General features: G+C 46.3%; 2 protein-coding genes across 10 annotated transcripts in view; one reads left to right on the plus strand and one right to left on the minus strand.

Moving 5' to 3' along the window:
- Positions 1-1,572: 1,572 nt before the first annotated feature.
- Erg28 (ergosterol biosynthesis 28 homolog) lies at positions 1,573-10,316 on the minus strand. Of its 2 annotated transcripts, none has more exons than XM_036206337.1 (5): positions 9,897-10,316; positions 7,408-7,564; positions 5,076-5,166; positions 2,485-2,603; positions 1,573-2,346 (listed from the first exon to the last, which is right to left on the minus strand). In XM_036206337.1, the coding sequence occupies exons 2-5, from the start codon at positions 7,538-7,540 to the stop codon at positions 2,267-2,269; spliced, it is 423 nt and encodes a 140-aa protein (XP_036062230.1). In that variant the 5' UTR covers positions 7,541-7,564; positions 9,897-10,316; the 3' UTR covers positions 1,573-2,266. The 2 variants fall into 2 exon arrangements, with proteins under 2 accessions (XP_036062230.1, XP_036062229.1); XM_036206336.1 differs by having other exon boundaries at positions 7,408-7,568.
- The window catches only part of Ttll5 (tubulin tyrosine ligase like 5), a 248,179-nt gene continuing 240,411 nt past the window's right edge, over positions 10,113-17,880 (plus strand). For 5 of the 8 annotated variants that reach the window (XM_036206325.1, XM_036206326.1, XM_036206329.1 and 2 more), the window contains exons 1-2: positions 10,114-10,514; positions 11,961-12,132. In XM_036206325.1, coding sequence (XP_036062218.1) covers positions 12,059-12,132 — 74 coding nt within the window. In that variant the 5' untranslated portion in view covers positions 10,114-10,514; positions 11,961-12,058. Of the gene's footprint in view, positions 10,515-11,960; positions 12,133-17,880 lie in introns of all 8 variants that reach the window. The other 3 variants (XM_036206323.1, XM_036206324.1, XM_036206327.1) reach the window with 1 other exon arrangement.

The raw sequence follows: 17,880 nt of genomic DNA on the forward strand, positions 1-17,880 counted from the left end.
TCTTTGGCTCTGCCTCAAAGGGCAGCTGAAGTGTTTTGTTTGGTCACCCCAGACCCACACCAGCTTGCTCTGGCCGGTGTCCACAGCCTAGTTCAAGCATTGGCAGCTTGGTTACTTTCTCGGGGACTGCCATCCCTGTAGGTCTTCTTCACTGTTACCAGGTTCCCGGCTGTCACTTTTTCTGAATCTTTCTTGCTTTGAGATGCGCTCCGTGCCGGTGACATTCTGGCACTCTTTCTTATCAATTCTTATCTGGAGAAACCATGCTCTACTAGACATAGAGGAGGGACTGAGCCTGGCATTTTTGTTTTCTTATTCAAGGCCAGGTTTCTCTGTGTAGCTTTGGAGCCTGTCCTGGATCTCGCTCTGTAGACCAGGCTAGCCTTCAACACATAGAGATCCACCTGGCTCTGCCTCCTGAGTGCTGGGATTAGTGCTCAGGGAGCATCATCAGTGCTCAGGGAGCATCATCAGTGCTCAGGGATCATCAGTGCTCAGGGTTCATCATCAGTGCTCAGGGAGCATCATCAGTGCTCAGGGTTGAGCATCAGTGCTCAGGGAGCATCATCAGTGCTCAGGGAGCACCATCAGTGCTCAGGTTCATCATCAGTGCTCAGGGAGCATCATCAGTGCTCAGGGAGCATCATCAGTGCTCAGGGAGCATCAGTGCTCAGGGTTCATCATCAGTGCTCAGGGAGCATCATCAGTGCTCAGGGTTGAGCATCAGTGCTCAGGGAGCATCATCAGTGCTCAGGTTCATCATCAGTGCTCAGGGAGCACCATCAGTGCTCAGGGAGCATCATCAGTGCTCAGGGTTGAGCATCATCAGTGCTCAGGGTTGAGCATCATCAGTGCTCAGGGTTGAGCATCATCAGTGCTCAGGGAGCATCAGTGCTCAGGGTTCATCATCAGTGCTCAGGGTGCATCATCAGTGCTCAGGGTGCATCATCAGTGCTCAGGGTTGAGCATCAGTGCTCAGGGAGCACCATCAGTGCTCAGGTTCATCATCAGTGCTCAGGGAGCATCATCAGTGCTCAGGGAGCATCATCAGTGCTCAGGGTTGAGCATCATCAGTGCTCAGGGAGCATCAGTGCTCAGGGTTCATCATCAGTGCTCAGGGTGCATCATCAGTGCTCAGGGTGCATCATCAGTGCTCAGGGAGCATCATCAGTGCTCAGGGTTGAGCATCATCAGTGCTCAGGGGGCACTGTTCACACAGAGGCGTTGCCCTTGCTTCTTTATGTGCTCACAGCTATTTCTCCTGGGCTGCTTTGTTCTATTTTCTCTACCTGTTCTCAAGAGTCTACTTCTTTGGGAAGAAAATGGGAAAGGGCCATAAGTGTTGAGCTGTCGATGTAGAATCCTGAAGGTGAAGAAGGGAGATTTGGCATCAAGAACACAAGGAAGCAAGTGACGAGGAGCTGGAGGTAGCCAGGCTATCCTGGGTCTTGAGCAGTTCTATCTCCAGTGGATGTAAAGCTGCAGAAAGTGATGATGTTCCAGCATTGGGGTTCACGGGGCGGGGGATGGGACACTCGGGTACAGAGCCTCTTAGGAAACATCAAAGGCTGATCAGAATAGATGGTTTTTCTATTTATTATAAAATGCATTACACAAATACAACTGACCAAAAGGTCTAAAAACAGCCCAGACTCTTCCAACCTTTATCCACCGGAAGACAGAAGAGAGGCCTGGTCCTGCGCACACCGAGGGCGGCCCTTCTTGGAAGAGCTGCCTGTCCCTTGGATGGTTCAGAGTCTTGGGTGCAGCAGCGGAAAGGAGGCCAGGAGGTGTGGACAGTCCCTTGAGGCAGCCCTTGGTTGCAGCTGCTCTGGGCAGGCAGCAGCTTGAGTTTCACAGTTCTCACGTTCCCACCACACAAGTCAAATCAAGGAATGGAGAGAAAACGAGAGAGTGGAGGACTGGAAAAGGGAGCCTGGGGGTTGGAGCCAGCTAGGGGAGGGCACGTGGGGCGGGGAGTGGGGTGGGGTGGGTGGCTTCTGAGGGTTTTTTGACGTTGATGTAGTAACAGAATATTTCTTAAATGACTCTAAATTATACATCCATGTTACATAATTTTTCTGTATGAATATTTAAAAAATTTAAAAACATTAAAAAACAAAAACCAAGACTCAAAAGATGCTGAACGTGGATGAAGGAGCCAGCCCAAGGAAACAGCCCAAAAGAAATGATCCAAGGATGCAGGATGAAGGAGGACCAGCGAAGGCGGAAGACGATGACGTTTTTGGAGGTGGCAAGGCTGGCCTCAGTTTCTCTTCTTCTGTCTGGATACTGGTTCTGCCTCTAGATACCGGAGCCCAACCAGCATACCCAGGATTGAGAGACCTTCAACGCATAGAAAGGATTAATGGTGGACATAAAAACCATACCCCGCAAGCCCAGCACCCCTGTGTCTGCACCAGCCCCACGGCCATCGCCTCCACCGTCGCTCCTGCAGGGGGTCTGGAGTGGCCTGGTGCTTACTTGCTACCATCAAGGGTGCCAGCACACCGACTGTGGGAGCAGCTGTTCCAAAGATGAGCAACTCCGAGAGGAAGTGTCCCAGGGCGAGGAGGAATGTCCACAGTGTGATGTGATAGAGTCTACAAGGGAACAGGCGGAAATGGAAACCAAAGTGACTGCATGCTTGGCGCAGAACCGCAGAGGGTGTCAGCTGACTTGCCGTGAGTGCCACGGCCGTGGTGGAAAGGACACACGTTCCCTATAAACGCCTGGCTACTTCATCACATCAAGTGCTTCTCTCTGGGGGTGCAAAACTAGAGACTTTGGAGGCATGGGCCAAGCAGCCAGAGGGGGCCTCTATGACTTAGCAAGGGAGCGAGAACTCAGCTCTGGGAGAATCTGGAAGGCAGTCTTGGGCAGTGCAGCAATTCTGGGCCAAGCATACTCATGTGCTCAGTGCAAACTGACAGACTCCAGCCTAAGCCCACCCTAGCAGGTGTCTGGCCATGTGCCAGACAGTGCCGTAGGACGGAACCATAAATGAATGCTCTAAGCAGCCAGAGGCCTTCAGATGCTCTTACAGTACAAGTTCCCTACTTTACGTCTTGGCCTAAAATCTGGTCTGAGGAGGACACACAACAACTCCAGAGGGGGAGAACATGGTCCTCAGTTTCGACCATGGCTTTTTTGACAGTGGCTGACGGCTTGAATTGAAGGTGTCTGTTTTTTTTGTTTTTTTTTTGTAAATATGAGGACACAGTCCGGGTAGATAGTAAACTGTAATGAAGCACAGTGTGGCCAGGATTCAGCCCTACCAGCCTTAACATTTGAACACTCGTGGTTCCCATTCCTTTTTTCCGGTTCTGGGGATCAAACTCAGGGCCTCATGAATGCCAGGCAAGCATTTCGACTCTGAGCTAGATCCCCAGCTGGATACTTTTATATTACAAAGAAATAAACATTACAGAATTGGAAACATCTGTGTACCCTTAGCCTACCCTGACCGCCTTCTCCTCCTTCTTCAAAAGTAACCAGTATCTTAAAATTGGTTTTTATTATGCTGTGTGTGTGTGTGTGTGTGTGTGTGTGTGTGTACACGCATGTGTGCATGCACACACGATGGTTTTGAGTTTCTGGTTAGGGAGGGAATAGACTCAGGATGCATATCAGAGGTCCAAGGATCAAAGTCCTAAGCTCGAAGCGACTGAAAACACCAGCTCAGCATTTCCAAATGCTCTGGGTCTCAGGAGGGAAAACTGAATGGGGAGGAGAGGTGGGGAGAGTATGGCTTTTCTGTTCACTCTAAACACACAGCAAGCAGAAGCTGCATCCCCTGTACCTAGCAGCAATTCCTCATGGTGGTAAAAGGTCTTCAGAACGACCATCCAGTCCCTCCCCCGTTTCATTCACCCAGAGAGGCAGAACAGTTATCTATCACCATTTTATAGATGGAGACCAAGGTACAGACAGAGTGGGTCATAAACCCAGTTACCAGCAACACGGAGAGCAGAGTGTGTTTTCCTTGTTTTTTACTCTTGACCCCAGGCAGTTTCCACTAAACCATACTGCTTCTAAAAATATGTGTCCAATCTAGGACATGTAATCCAGTTTCAAGTTAAAAAAAAAAAAATTAAAACTAAAGATGGAAAGATCAAAGGGCTAATAGTCTTGCTTCAAATCCCACTTGAATCAGTCTTCCTCTTCTTAAATTAATTGAAGTTTTAAAATATTTATATTACAAAATCAGTAATGAAAATCACTACCTTCTTCCCCCAGGGGTTGCTTAAGAGACTGAGGCAAGGTCATGTAGGCGAAAGCTCCTGGCAAAATCAGAGAGGAGCCATAAATATTACTGCTTCCTCTCTTCCCCAGATGCTGAAGGGAGGGACAACAGAAACGATTCCAGTGCAAGGTCGGCCTTTCGACAGCTTCTCCCAGTGAACTGAGCAATGACTTGTTTTTGCGTAAGATAGTGAATACTGCAGGGAAGAGAGCTTGAGCTCCCTCCAGTGGCCAGGACTGGGTACGGCACCATCTAGAAAAGAGGCTAGCGGGGCCTGCACCTGTTCACGCTCGCTCGGCTTACTCTCTTTGGAGAGGCAGTACACACATTTCCTTTACTGACTGACCTCTTCATGGGCCTCTATCAGCTTACTCATAGTTTCTCTCTTTTGATGAATTTCTTGTCATTCCTGATTAATGAGGAATGTGCAAACGGTATGTATGGGGCTGGGGATGTAGCTCGGAACTAGAGCATTTATTGACTATGCTCGAGGTCCTTCATTTGATCCCCCGGCAACTATGAAATGAAACCAAGACAAAACTCTAGGGCTAAACTGAGCATAGCACTCTAGGTCTTCCATAGAAGGAAGGAGGGATCTAGTCAAGAGGTATGATGCAGACCACCAAACAATGGCGATGTTATTTGTTATGATCTGTTAGGCCTATAGGTATTTTAGGACTGGAAGGAATGGCCCAACAAGGCTTTCATTTTCTATGCTCTATGCTAATGCAGTAAAGTGATTTAACAGGTCCCAACAGCAGGGCAGTGCACATGCACGGAGCCTGATTGGATCCAAAAGGGATCCAAAGGCCGTCTTTCCCTGACATACGTTTTGTTGTGGATGTCAATGGCACAGAGGCAGCGAATCACTGATGAGAGCAGCGTCCAGATCCCAAAGGTCCGTGCTTGGAGGCCATTCACTGTGTAGTGAAAGACAAGAGTGGTGAGAACCGGGGAGAGCTGAGGTGAGTTTTGTCCTAAACTAGTCTGCTTCCCTGGTGAGTCACCGAAGGTAGCCCAGCCTGACCTCCCCGTGAGGGCCCCCGGGGAATGGAATGGGAGGAATTCTGAGTGCTGCTCAATCCTCTTCAGATGCCTACTTTTGAGAGGGAATGCCACAGAGATGGTCCGAACACACAAGATGCCTAGCAGGACCAAGGGCCTTTGTAGACTGCTAGGGGAGACCAGATGCCAGCACCAAATGTAGATGTGTTCAAGACACGGGCTCTCAGAGGTCTAAGATCTGCTCTGTTGGGACAATGCTCAAGCCAGGCTGGCTTCTTGTGCACACGGCAGTGGAAAAAGTACTAGTTCCCTGGGGTTCCCTGGGGCCTCTGTTCTTGGTGGCTTCACTGTGGTGCTGTTGTGGTAAATATCTTGCCTTGAAAATTCGAGTCACCTTTGCCCCTAACAGCAGCTCTTGACCCTGAGCTCTTTTTCTAGCACCTGAGTTTTAGAAAATTCCCAAGCTCTGGACACCAGGCCAGTTACATGGGATTCTCTAGAGATGAGTCCTGGCATGAGTACTTTCTAGAAACACCCTGCTTGTGTGACTTCAGTGTAGAGCCAGTGAACTGAAGCACCCTGTGGATTCCAGATATTCAAACTCTAAAAGCACAGCTAGTTCTTTTGCTGATCTCTCTCTCAGAGAGTTAAAAAAAAAAAAAATCTGGAAGTAGTTCAGTTGTTAAGCACCTGCCATGCATGCAAGATAAGCTGTCCTGGGTCTGATTCCCAGTACTGGATGGGAAGGGGGTTAGGGGTGGGCAGGATGAGATATCAATGGACAAAGCTGACAACTAGAAAGTTTATTAATATTCACTTGGGCTTTAAAAATTCTTTAGCCTTTGGAAACGCAGACAACTCTGCTAATTCACACCAAAGACCTTTTAGATGGTAATGAGGAAATATTTGAAATGTCAGCCTTTTGGCCATACAGTCTTTAGAAATCAAGTTGATAGCTTTTCTAATGAAGACGGAAGGAATCTCTTTAGTGTGAGATACCCAAGACCTGACAAGAATCAGGTGAAAGTTTATATTTCTAGGCCATCTAGAACACTGTTCTGCCAACACCCCCCCGCCTCTCGGCAGGAAGATGCCCTCTACACTTCTAGATAATTTCTAAAATCCTATGCAACTATATAAAGTTCCATAATCACACACAGACAGACAGAATATCTCTCTCTCTCCCCCCTTCTCTTTCTCTCTGGGCAGGAAGATGCCCTCTACACTTCCAGATAATTTCTAAAACCCCATGCAACTATACAAGTTACATACACACACACTCTCTCTCTCTTGGCAGAAAGATGCCCTCTACACTTGCAGATAATTCCTGAAATCTTGTGCAACACACAAGTTCCATGAACACCTGTGAGCAGCAACTGAGGCTAAAAAAATCAACACTATCCTTCCTGCTCGCCTTTCCAGGCTCTTGACTCCCATTCTGTTTGAACTTTGCTCCAATAGGCCTCAGCCTACTTTAACTTCATTTCTGTGTTTCAGAGAGCGAGTAGGTCAGAACTGGATCTGGGTTAGCTATAAATGTGAGAGCGCTGTCAGCTGCTGTCAATCAGTGCTGTGGTTCCAAGTAAGCCCGTGTCAACGGGGTCAAGTGCCAGCTGTAGAGTCCAGATATGCAGTGGAGAGCTTCGGGAGTTGGGAAAGGCCACTGTGGGCTGGAAGTTTTACTTGGAGAGAGAAATTTGGAGAGATCTGGAGTATTTGCTCAAGGACCACAGCTCAGTTCAGGAAGATCTTGGATGGGGAACTGTCTACCTGTTACATAGACTATGACCCATGTGTGCCAGGCCCTGATTTCCAATGAGGGCACTGAGATTCCATAAAACACCCCACTTATGGCTTCCTTATTTTTTTTAAAGATTTATTTATTTATTATGTATACAGAAGAGGGCACCAGATCTCATTACAGATGGTTGTGAGCCACCATGTGGTTGCTGGGAATTGAACTCAGGACCTCTGGAAGAGCAGTCAGTGCTCTTAACCTATGAGCCATCTCTCCAGCCCAAATTTATTTTTTGACATAGGATCTCACCAAATTATCCAGTCTGGTTTTGAACTCTCAATCCTCTTGCCCTATCCTCCTGTGTGCTGGGATTACAGGCATGAGCTATAGTGCTCAGCCAGTTCTTTTGACTTCTTACCAAGGTTTGGCTTGCCAGTGTAGAGCTTTTCATAGAGAAAGGTGTGGTCTCGGAAGCTCTGGAGCGTGTTTCCCATGGCTATGATGGACACCATAACCAGCCAGCTTCGTAACACGTTCAGGAAGCGGCTCATGATTCCCCTCAAAGAGAGGGTGCTCTGCCTTGGAAACAAAGAGGGCATAATCAAGGTACTTCCTCATCAACCACAAGCTCTCTCACTTCCGTGGTTAATCTGTGTCCCACTCACGAGAGCTGTCCTGAGTGATACCGGTGGAAGTCTCCACAATTCCTCTCCAAGTCCTCTGGGTCCACCCTGTTTTCTTGCCACACCACGTTTACTTCAAAAGATGCCTAGACTATTTCCCCTCAGCAGAGCTATGCTGATGTTTGTTCAGAGTGACAGAGACTAAACAAGAATGCAATGGGTAGACATTCTAACAGGAAAGAAAGGGCAAGAAGGGGAACCGAAGACATGGGGTATACTAAGATCTCTATAGAGTGAAAGAACGGGTTTCTGGGTAAGGCTTATGTAGCTGCCAATGCTCACTCTAATGAGGGTGAGTGAACAGCACACCTTGCAGCAGGTTACACAACATTTACCCTTGTTCAAGTAATCCCCCAAAGTGCAGTACCGCTGCAAGGCTGACTTCCCTCCCCTAGTCTGGAATCAGTGCTATGCCTTCATCTTTTCATGCCATTCCTTTTCAGTACAAGTGGCTCATAGGTGGTTCTAAGTCCACTCAGATACCTGGATACTGAGGACACATCCTTCTAAACTTACAGAAGCTATATCGTCCCTTTGAGGGGAAGCTATAATATGATTGCCCAGCTGGTATTCTTAGTTTACCTCTGCTTGCTTCCCAGACACATCATGGCTCATAAACTAACACAATCTAATCTATTTTTTAAAAACTTCAATGGCTTGCTGTTGGGTTACAAGAAAAACTATACTAGTTAGCAGTTATGGGGCACTTATGCCCTATACTTGCCCGATGTGTCTGACATCGTATTTCACCGACTCCCTGCATCAGGATAGGCAGGCACTACTAGTATTTCCATTTCACAGATGGAGGTCAGAACAAATAGCTAAGTGATTTGCTTAGACTACATAGCTAATATATGGCAGAGTGCCATGCCTGTTGGACTCTGTGGAAATACTACCTCCTTAAGACTATCGATGAAGTTCCCATCTTAAAAGAAATTATTTATTTCTTTGTTTTGAGACAGGATTTTACTATGTAGCCCTGGCTGGTCTGAAACTCATTATATAGAACAGGCCAGCCTTGAACTCACATAGCTCCATCTGCCTCTTCCTCCTGAGTGCTGGGACCAAAGGCATACACCACCATGCGCAGCAAAGTTCCCATCTTTTGAGAAAGCTCAACATGCCAGAAACATTTTTGTCTTCAGATGGTAGAAGAGCTAGTCTCTATACTTTTTGTTTAGATCAAACTTTGATGAGTAGCGATTTCCATCAGTTTGATCTAAGTGGATCCCACAGAGATAGTTTATCATGATCATCCCCATCATTTCGGCCCTTCATTTATCTGAGGTCAGGCTAACTTCTTTGGCCTGAAAGTTGTAAGAAACTATCAGGCTGCCTTTACCACTGTGGTAATACGTCTCAGTAGGATTCCATACCACCCAGCACATATTAAAGTGAAGGGACTAATATTCAACTAAAAAGGACTTCAGGAGAGGAAGGGTGAGTCCAGGAGAAACAGAGGCCCCAGAGACTGTCCCAGTCTAAAGACTTCACAGGCACTCACAGCCCATACCAAGATCCACTTCTCTTTATTTTCTCCTCTCAACACCAGGCTCAATTTGAGTTAGTTAAAAAAGTTGCGCGCACAGACACACACACACACACACACACACACACACACACACACACACTTCCTTTCAATAGAACGCAGAACTTATGCCTTCCATCTTTCAGATCTTAAAAATCTCAGCAGAGCGCTGATGAAGACACAACTGGAGTATTTCTGTATTGCTCTACCAATTCCTCAAAACCATTTCCCTAGAGTTTTGAGGTGGTGGGAGGGGCGGGGTTTACAACATCAATCCCCAAATTGTCCAAGCCCAGTTCAGCGTTGATGCAATGCTCACTAGCAATCAATAAAGAGGGGCTCCACCACTCAGGTCTGGGGTCTCAGGCAAGTCATTGAGACTCCACAGCCTCCGTTTCTTCATCCGTAAAATGGAGATATATAAACATCTATCTTAAGGGTTACTGGAGAATTACATGAGAAAAAGAGAAATCTCCTTGCACAGTGACTGCTCGTTCATTCATCTGTCCCCAGAATTTACCAAACCCTCTCCATTTTCCTAGCACCCCCTTGGACATCGTTTCTTGACTCCTCCCCACCAACCCCCCCCCCCCCAAAAAAGGTAGCTTCCCAAGCAATCCCCATTTTCCTAAATTCTGCAGATAGTCTCATTCGTATGCAACACGAGTACCTACACCCCACTCTAAATTCTCCTACCTGACGACCACTCAGTACTACTGCAGCAAGAGTATGAGCAGCATCCACAAACCAGCTCCCCCAGGACAGCTCCAGTCAAGTCCACCAGGGCCACTGTCCCCGCCCCCGCCCTCAGCCCAGCTCTAGGATTGGGTCGTTCCTGTTAGTCCTCGCTCCGATTGGCTGGGGTTGTTCAGTTCGAGCAGGCGATAGGGAGTGAACCCCTTTGCTGCCAATCAGCGGTTGCCGCCACATAAGCCTCTCCCCGCTGTGCCGCTCACGCGGTAAACCCTTCTGTCGAGCGTGGCGGAACTCTGGGTTTGGGGTCAGCCTTTTAGGGGTGGGGAAAACGCGGAAAGAAAAGGTGCCAAGGAATCCTTCTGGCAACAACCTGGCTCTGCGCCGGCGCCTGGGCGCGCCGTGGTGACGCCATTCGTCTGCGCCCGCAGCCGAGCGTTGTTCGCGCCGCTGGCAGGCGCCTGCGCAGTGGCTCCGAGCGGGCGGTTGCTTGTTGGTTGTTGTAGTAACGGGGCAAGCAACCTTCGGCGGCTGCGTTGATTCTGGCCCGGGTAGGAGGAGGAAGGTGAAGCAGACCGTGGTCCCCGCCTGCCCGTCCCCAGCCTTGAGAAGATGAGACAGGTAAACGCCTGCGGGGCGCGCTCCTGGGAGGTGCGCTCCAAGGCTGGGCGGGCGCCGCTGCGCTTCCCTCCGAGCCCCGGAGCAGCTGTTGGCTTCCGGGCGTGCTAGGCAGAAGCGCTGCGGCACAGTCGCCGGGTCCCTGCCGGGGTAGCACCTGCAGAGCTGCCTAGGGTTGGAGTGAGCTGGGGGTGGAGCTGGTGGCACATCCCCGTAGGGGCAAGGACTTCCTTTGGCATAGAGTCGCTAATGGGTCTCTCCTGCTCATCTGGGAGCCAAGGAAAGGTGGGCATCCTTCCTGCTTGGAGGTTTTAGTTTAACTTAAGAGACTCTCAAACATTTTGGGAAAGATGGAGAAAGTCCCTTAGGAATCATCCGAAAAGAATCATTGAGGTTGTTAGATACTACGCATTGCTGTTGAAGATGGATAATGTCGGGGTTAGTTGCTGTAGGGGCTGGCTGCAGTTGTTTGGTTCGTGAATGGAGTCTTCCCGTATATGAAAATGCATAGACAAGCAAAAGTTTGGAAAATTGCCTCAAATCGATTAGCTTTGAGTAACGAGCATTTTCCCTATGCGTTTACATTTCTTCTACTATAACGAATGTGAGCTTTTCCTCCATAGAAAAAGTTTGAAGTTAGAAATGTGGAGTTGGAAATTTCCTAATTTTAGCGTATGCTTTAGATTCGGATTAAAATGTGATGATGATGATGATGATGATGATGATGATGATTTTGTAACCGAGTAATTATTAGGAGTGTTTGGCTCCCCACCTCCCAGCTATTTATGTCATCCCTGGTGAGAGGAAACATTTTCATTACCCTTTTATTAAAAGTTAAGTTGGTTGGGTTTTCCTAGAAACACAGCATCTGTGTCTGAATGCTTATGGTAGAGTCTGTATAAATATTCACAAGTGTTTTGAACCTTGAGTTTTTATTTTTATCTTGGTCGGATTTGTTTAGCAAAGAATTGTCTAAGTTTAAGGCAATCAGCCATCCATGTCAGAGTGCCCTAAAGCCTATCTCCTTTGGTGCTTGCAACGTTTACTATAAGAGAAGGAACTCAGCTTTTTAAATACAGCAGAGACACTATGCTTGGAAAAAAAAAAAAATCTTAAGCTGGACATGGTGGTACATGCCTTTAATCCCAGCACTCGGGAGGCAAAGGCAGGCACCTCTCAGAGTTTGAGGCCAGCCTGGTCTCCAGATTCAGTTCTAGGATAGCTGGGGGACTACACAGAGAAACCCTGTCTCAAAAAAAAAAAAAAAAAAAAAAGGAAAAAGAAAAAAAAAGACTTTGTGATTTTTGGGGCATATTGAGGTACACTGTGACAGAGGTGAGCTTCTAGAGGTTGACCAGTGCTTAGGGGTATGCATTTTCTTTCATTTTATGCACAGAATCCTGAAGTGCCGCGCTGCAGTGTATCTGAAACCCTTTGGCTTTCTTGCAGGAATCTGTGCCATCCAAATTGTCTGATCCAGTGAAACTGCAAGGAAGAAAGGGCTCTGAGGCCTCTGTCTGTTGACTGTATGACAAACCCTAAAGGAAATGCCAGTTGTGATGGCCCGGGACCTGGAGGAAACAGCATCATCCTCAGAGGATGAGGACCTGGTGAACCAAGAGTGAGTGACAGCAAGCCTTTAGGGCGGAAAAGAGTTTCCTTCACTCCTGACCAGTATCCCCCCCCCCCCCCCCAACACTTCCCATCAGCTGCCGGAAATGCGAAGGCTGGGCGGTGTGTTTCCAGGCTTGTGAGTGCTTATCAGCTTTAGATGTTGTAAAGTTCAGGTAGAGCTCGGGTGAACTTGTTTCCGCTTTGTCTCCCCCACTTTGTTTTGGAGGTAGGGTCTCATTCCTGTGGCTGTGTTCCCACTGACATCTGGCTTTAAAAAAAAAAAATTTACGTATTTTTAAAAACTTGCATGTGCCTGCTTGAGTTCATGTGCACCGCGGGCATGCAGGTTCCTGAGGAGGCCAGGGAGCGTGGGACCCCCTGGAGCTGCTTGACTGAGTGCTGGGAGCAAACCTAGGTCCTTTGCAGGAGCAGGAAGCTCTCTTGACTGAAGAGCCGTCGTTCTAGTCCCTGCTTCTGGCTTTTTGTCTTCTTTTTTTTTCTCTTTTTGTGCGTTTTGGGGATTGAACTCAGGCCATCAGGCTTACAAACAGGTGCTTTCATCTGTCCAATGTCTCCCTTGGCCCCATCGAGTGAGAACTTAAATTTATTTTATTTTTTTTACGTTTATTTATTTTAGTGTTTGGGTGTGTGAGGGGGTGGGGCACACATGCTGCAGTCAGTGGAGGTCAGAGGACAACTTGCTGGAGTCTGTTTTGCCCTTCCACCATGTGGTTCTGGGACTTGAACTCAGGTCAAGTTTGGTGACAAGCATCTTTATCCGCTCAGCCATCTTGCCAGCCTTGTATCAGGTTAACTCTTAACCATGGCTTCTAATCATTTGAAATGTTGAGATTTTGAAAGTTTTAGAGATTGATGAAAACCTATTTTCCTACACTCTGCCCTTGACCATACTGGTTTTCTCAAAAGCTTTTACAGCTATAGAACAATGATAATATAAAAGGTCTATAGCAACTCCTGTGAGGATATTCGAGTTCTGCAGCCTGTAATGTGTTCACTGAATCGCAGTGGCTTTCTTGAGTTAAGAGTCAACTTTCTTTCTTTTTTTGTTTGTTTGTTTGTTTTTCTAGACAGGGTTTCTCTGTGTAGTCCTGGCTGTCTTGGAACTCGCTTTGTAGACCAGGCCGGCCTTGAACTCACAGAGATCCATCTGCCTCTGCCTCCCAAGTTGGGATTAAAGATGTGTGCCACCACCACAGCCCAATATGAGTCAACTTTCTTGATTGCTGGATCCTCATAGTGAAAATGATTAACAGTGCCAAGTGCAGCTCCCAGAGATGGTAGAGTAGCCAATTTAATGTAGAGATTGAGTGATTTTAATTTGAAGATGTTACTTCCACTCTGTTAAACTCATTCTTACAAATATCAAAAAACCTTCAAGAACCCTTACAGAGAAGAGATGGGTTTCGGGCTGAGCTCAGCCTTCCTGGATTTTGAAGAGTTTTGCTTTGAATATTTTTACTTGACACAAAAGAGAAAAGCTGACTTAATGTTAAAATAGCTTATCTAATTTATTTATATATATTTAAGGTTTCATACATGTAACCTATATTTAATCATTTCTCCCTCTCCCTCCACTCCACCTCTCCAAATTCATGTTTTCTTTTTCTTTATTATCCTTTTATAAATGTCTATACACACAAATTTATGCATATATATTTGTAAACAAATAAATACATAAATACAATCTGGAGGTCAGGTTGGTCTGAAATGCATAGCAGTCCTCCTGCCTCAGCTTCCTGAGTGCTTGGGATTATAAGCATGAATGAGTCACCACCCTTAGCTTATGATGTATTTCTAAGTCCTTTAGAATATGTACTCTATCACCGGAATAACTCCCAGGCTATTTTGAAGGGATGTGTTTAGGCTCAAATAGAATTCTATGTGTGAACTTACTTGATAAAATTGTGAAGTGCCATATAAATGTAAGGCATTGGTTACTGCATTCATAGTAGACTTTATAAGGTAGAATACCGTATTAATATTATTTGAAAAATAGTTGAAGTATTAAGTTTTGAGCAAAGCCTTATCATCGTCATAGCAAATAATAATGATTTGGCTGTGTATGTGGGTCACTCTCCTTCAGCTAATTAAGTGGGTAATGCCCTCTGCCTTCATGTGCCAGTTTACTCTCGGTGTACTGTCTTTCATCATTTTAAAATATTCTAAATGCCAGCCCAAACTGTTCTTTTACTCTGTTTTTTTATTTTTTATTTTTATCTCATTAGTGGGCTTAGGTGGTGAGCATGGAAAATCGAATATAACTCTGTTGGTTTATATTCATAATTGAGAAATGCTAAATATCTAGTAGATTTTATGGAAAATCCAAGTTGTTTCCTTCCCAACTTTCATCTAAATCCGTGGAGGTTTTGCAGACTCCTATTATTTTTTGTGGTTCCTCTTGTTTTACCAGCTAATGTCCTGGTTCATCCGATACTTGCTTTACACCCTGGGATGCTGACCCAGGGTATCTGACGCTGTGATAAAACACCATCACCAAAAGCAGTGTGTGGAGGAAGGGTTTATTTCAGCTTCTATGTCTAGATCACACAGTCTGTCATGAAGGGAAGTCAGGGTGGGAACTCAAGGCAGGAACCTACAGGCAAGAACTGAAGCAGAAGCCATGGAGGAACACTGCTCATCGTCTTTGTCACCCACAGTTTGTTCATCCTGCTTTCATACACAGCCCAGGACCACTTGCCCAGGGGTGGTGCCTGTGGGGGGCTGGGCCCTCCTCCATCAGTTACTAGTTCAGAAGATGTCCCAGAGGCTTGCCCATAGGCCGTTCCAATGGAGTCATTTTCTCTCTTGTGCTTGCTTCTTCCTAGATATGTCTAGGCTTGTGTCAGGCTGACAAAAACCAACCAGTACAGCAGCTTAAAATCGTTTTCTTCACACCTAGAGCAGTAGGCTTACAGTTGAAGTTTTAGAAGTTAGGAGGGCTTCCACCATCTATAGCTGTTGAGTTGTTGAGTACCCACTGACACCTGTTGAAGCTGATCCGATCCTCGGGCTTTAGTAAAGCATTAACCCTTGTAGTCCTGGACTGGAGCTTAGGAGTACCAGACAGCCTGCCATTGTTGGCCTCTGTTCCAAAACTTCGATTCCTTTTTCTAGGTGTGTGATGTTGACGGCTGAAGCTAACTAATGACTCTGTCCTTGTTTTACATAGCATTATTTCAGATAACACATATACAGAAACTCTGCTGTAGCCTGGGCACCCCAAATACAAATTTATATGTAGCTGTGGCAACTTCCATGTAAGAACTTGATGTAAGGCTTCTTTACTCACTGAAAAAAAACTTTAGTAATCTTAATTTCTATTCTGTAAGGTGGCCTTGTGTAAGTTTAAAGGCCAGCAGCAAGGGGAGGCATTTTAATGGGGGCACTGGTGTGAGGAAGACACAGCACCAAGCTGCTGCAGCTGCTGCGCATGTCTGTCTCTGAGTTCTGTAGGCTGCCTCCCAGGAACTAGCATGTGAGTGCTGTAGGCTGCCTCGAGGAGCAAGCATGTTCTTAGGATCTCATCAGGTCAGCTGTACAGTTGGTCTGTTTCAGTGAGGATCGTTCACAAGCTTTGTTAGGGGGCTGGGGAGATGGCTCTGCAGGTAACCACTTTGGATGTTCTTTGAGAGGACCTGGGTTCACTTCCCAACACCCAGGCAATAGCTTACAACCTTCCTTAACTCCAGTTCTAGGTAGTCCGGCTCCACCTTCTGGCTTCCAAAGACACCAGGCACACATGTATACACACATGCTAGCAAACATTCATACACGTAAGATGACAATAGATAAGCATCCAAATACTTATACCTAACATTACAAATTTCTCAATGTGTGCCAGTTCAGGTATAAATGAATTAGTGATTTAAATTTCTAATTTTTAGTTTCCAAATCATCTTGAATTTTTTCCCTTTAGCACTATCGGGTGTGTCACTGGTTTTGTTTTTGTTTTTTTTTTTTTCTTTTTTTAGGAGAAAGTGTTTTTTTTTTTTTCTGGTTGTTAGCCTAGCCTTTAACGGCTGAACCATCTCTCCAGCCCTGTTTTTTTTTTTTTTTTTTTTAAATATTGAAATTGACCTCTGTCAGGAAACATGGCTTTTAATGACAGTTTAACATCTACTTGAAGTGCTTTTTAGGTTACTATACTAATAATTGCCTCAGTAATTTCTTCCTTCTTTTTGTCTTTTCACTGGCTGTGAATGGACAGAGTCACAGTCAGGGATTTGCCTTTCACGGCCAGGGACTTGGCCTTCGCAGCTGTGGGGCTGTTCATTGTGGTGCCAGTCTTGAATGTCGGCCATTCTTGACTGCAGTGTAACCTATTGTTTGTAAATGTGAAGGCGCAGTGGTACCAGTCTGTAGCTAGTGCTGGACTGTCAAGGACTTCTACTTTCCAGACTCTGCCTGTTTTTCTGTGTCTCCTGACACAGAAGGAAATGTAGTGTAGAACTGTATTTGGACAGAAGAGAAATCATCTGTGCCCATGCCTACATTTTACATGTGTTTAAGATCAAAAGCAAGCAAACTACATACACAAAATCCATCTTGCCCTAGGCAATGGTGGCTCACGCCTTTAATCCCAGCACTTGGAGGCAGAGGTAGGTGGATCTCTGTGAGTTCTAGGCCAGCCTGGTCTACAAATCGAGTTCCAGGACAGCCAGGGCTGTTATACAGAGAAACCCTGTCTTGAAAAACAAACAAAAACAAATAAACAAAACATCCATCTTGCTAAAAAAGAAAAAATAGACTCTGTGAATGCCGTTTCTCTAAAATAGGTGTGTGTTGGTTCGGTTTGTTTTTCAGCTTGACATAAGTTCAGATCATCTAGGAAGAGGGAACTTCAACTGAGAAAATGCCTCTATGACATTGGTCTGTAGGCAAGTCTGTGGGGGCATTTCTTTGGTTAATGATTGATGTAGATGGGTCCACCCCAGGTGGTCCTGGGTTGTGTAAGAAAGCAGCCTGAGCAAGCCAGGAGGAGGAAGCCAGTAAGCAGCACCCCTACGGGATAGACTTCAGTTCCTGTCTCCAGGTTCCTGCCCTGTTTGATTTCCTGCCTTGGCTTCCCTCGGTGATAGACTGTTGTCGGGACACGTGGGCTGGAAGAAAACTTTCCTTCCTGAGTCGTTGAGTCGTTTGGGTTGTTGTGTTTATCACAGCACTAGAAGGCTGACTTAGACCACACCCTCACCTACTTCCAACCTCAAGAACAGCAAGCATCGAGTCCTTCACTAGCAAACGGCATAAACTAGATAAAGTGTCTGCTTTCTTCACTGTAAAGCTGGCAGCTCAAGGCAAGACCAGGGCTGCCCAGCTTCTGAGGCGGTGTCCTGGCCAGGCTGTGGCTGTTGTAAGTTTGGATTGGGAGGGTATAGGCTGGCCCTGCAGTCTGTGGTCTAGCTTTTGTGATCATGTGAGTTTTTTCAGAGATTGAGTCTTATGAAGTGGATTTTAATCCATTTAAGGAATGGATTCGCTTAATACTCTGAAGGAGTTAACGTGCTCACACTACAGAACTTTACTGACTGTGATGACGTAGCAAGGCACTGGAAGAAAGCAGTCATCTAATTCTCTGCTCTTACACTTGACAGTTGTATGACCTCAGGCAAGTAACTGAGACCCTGCTGCTTCTGCTCCTAGTGGGGCAGGAGGCTTCAGTGAAAGAATGTGACAGTTCTGTTTAGTTACAAGTACTGGGTAGGGACAACCATGGTCATCTACTTTAGCTGTTAGC

Source organism: Onychomys torridus, chromosome 14 (assembly GCF_903995425.1).
Source record: "Onychomys torridus chromosome 14, mOncTor1.1, whole genome shotgun sequence".
NCBI lineage: Eukaryota > Metazoa > Chordata > Mammalia > Rodentia > Cricetidae > Onychomys > Onychomys torridus.

What these genes read in the sequence shown, in the direction of transcription:
- Erg28 (XM_036206337.1), bottom strand. Translation starts at nt 7,540, where the DNA reads ATGAGCCGCTTCCTGAACGTGTTACGAAGCTGGCTGGTTATGGTGTCC. An exon ending in ATTGACATCCACAACAAAAC is followed by an intron (nt 2,604 to 5,075) that starts GTATGTCAGGGA and finishes GTTCCCTTGTAG; the next exon opens with ACTCTATCACATCACACTGT. An exon ending in GGCACCCTTGATGGTAGCAA is followed by an intron (nt 2,347 to 2,484) that starts GTAAGCACCAGG and finishes TATGCGTTGAAG; the next exon opens with GTCTCTCAATCCTGGGTATG.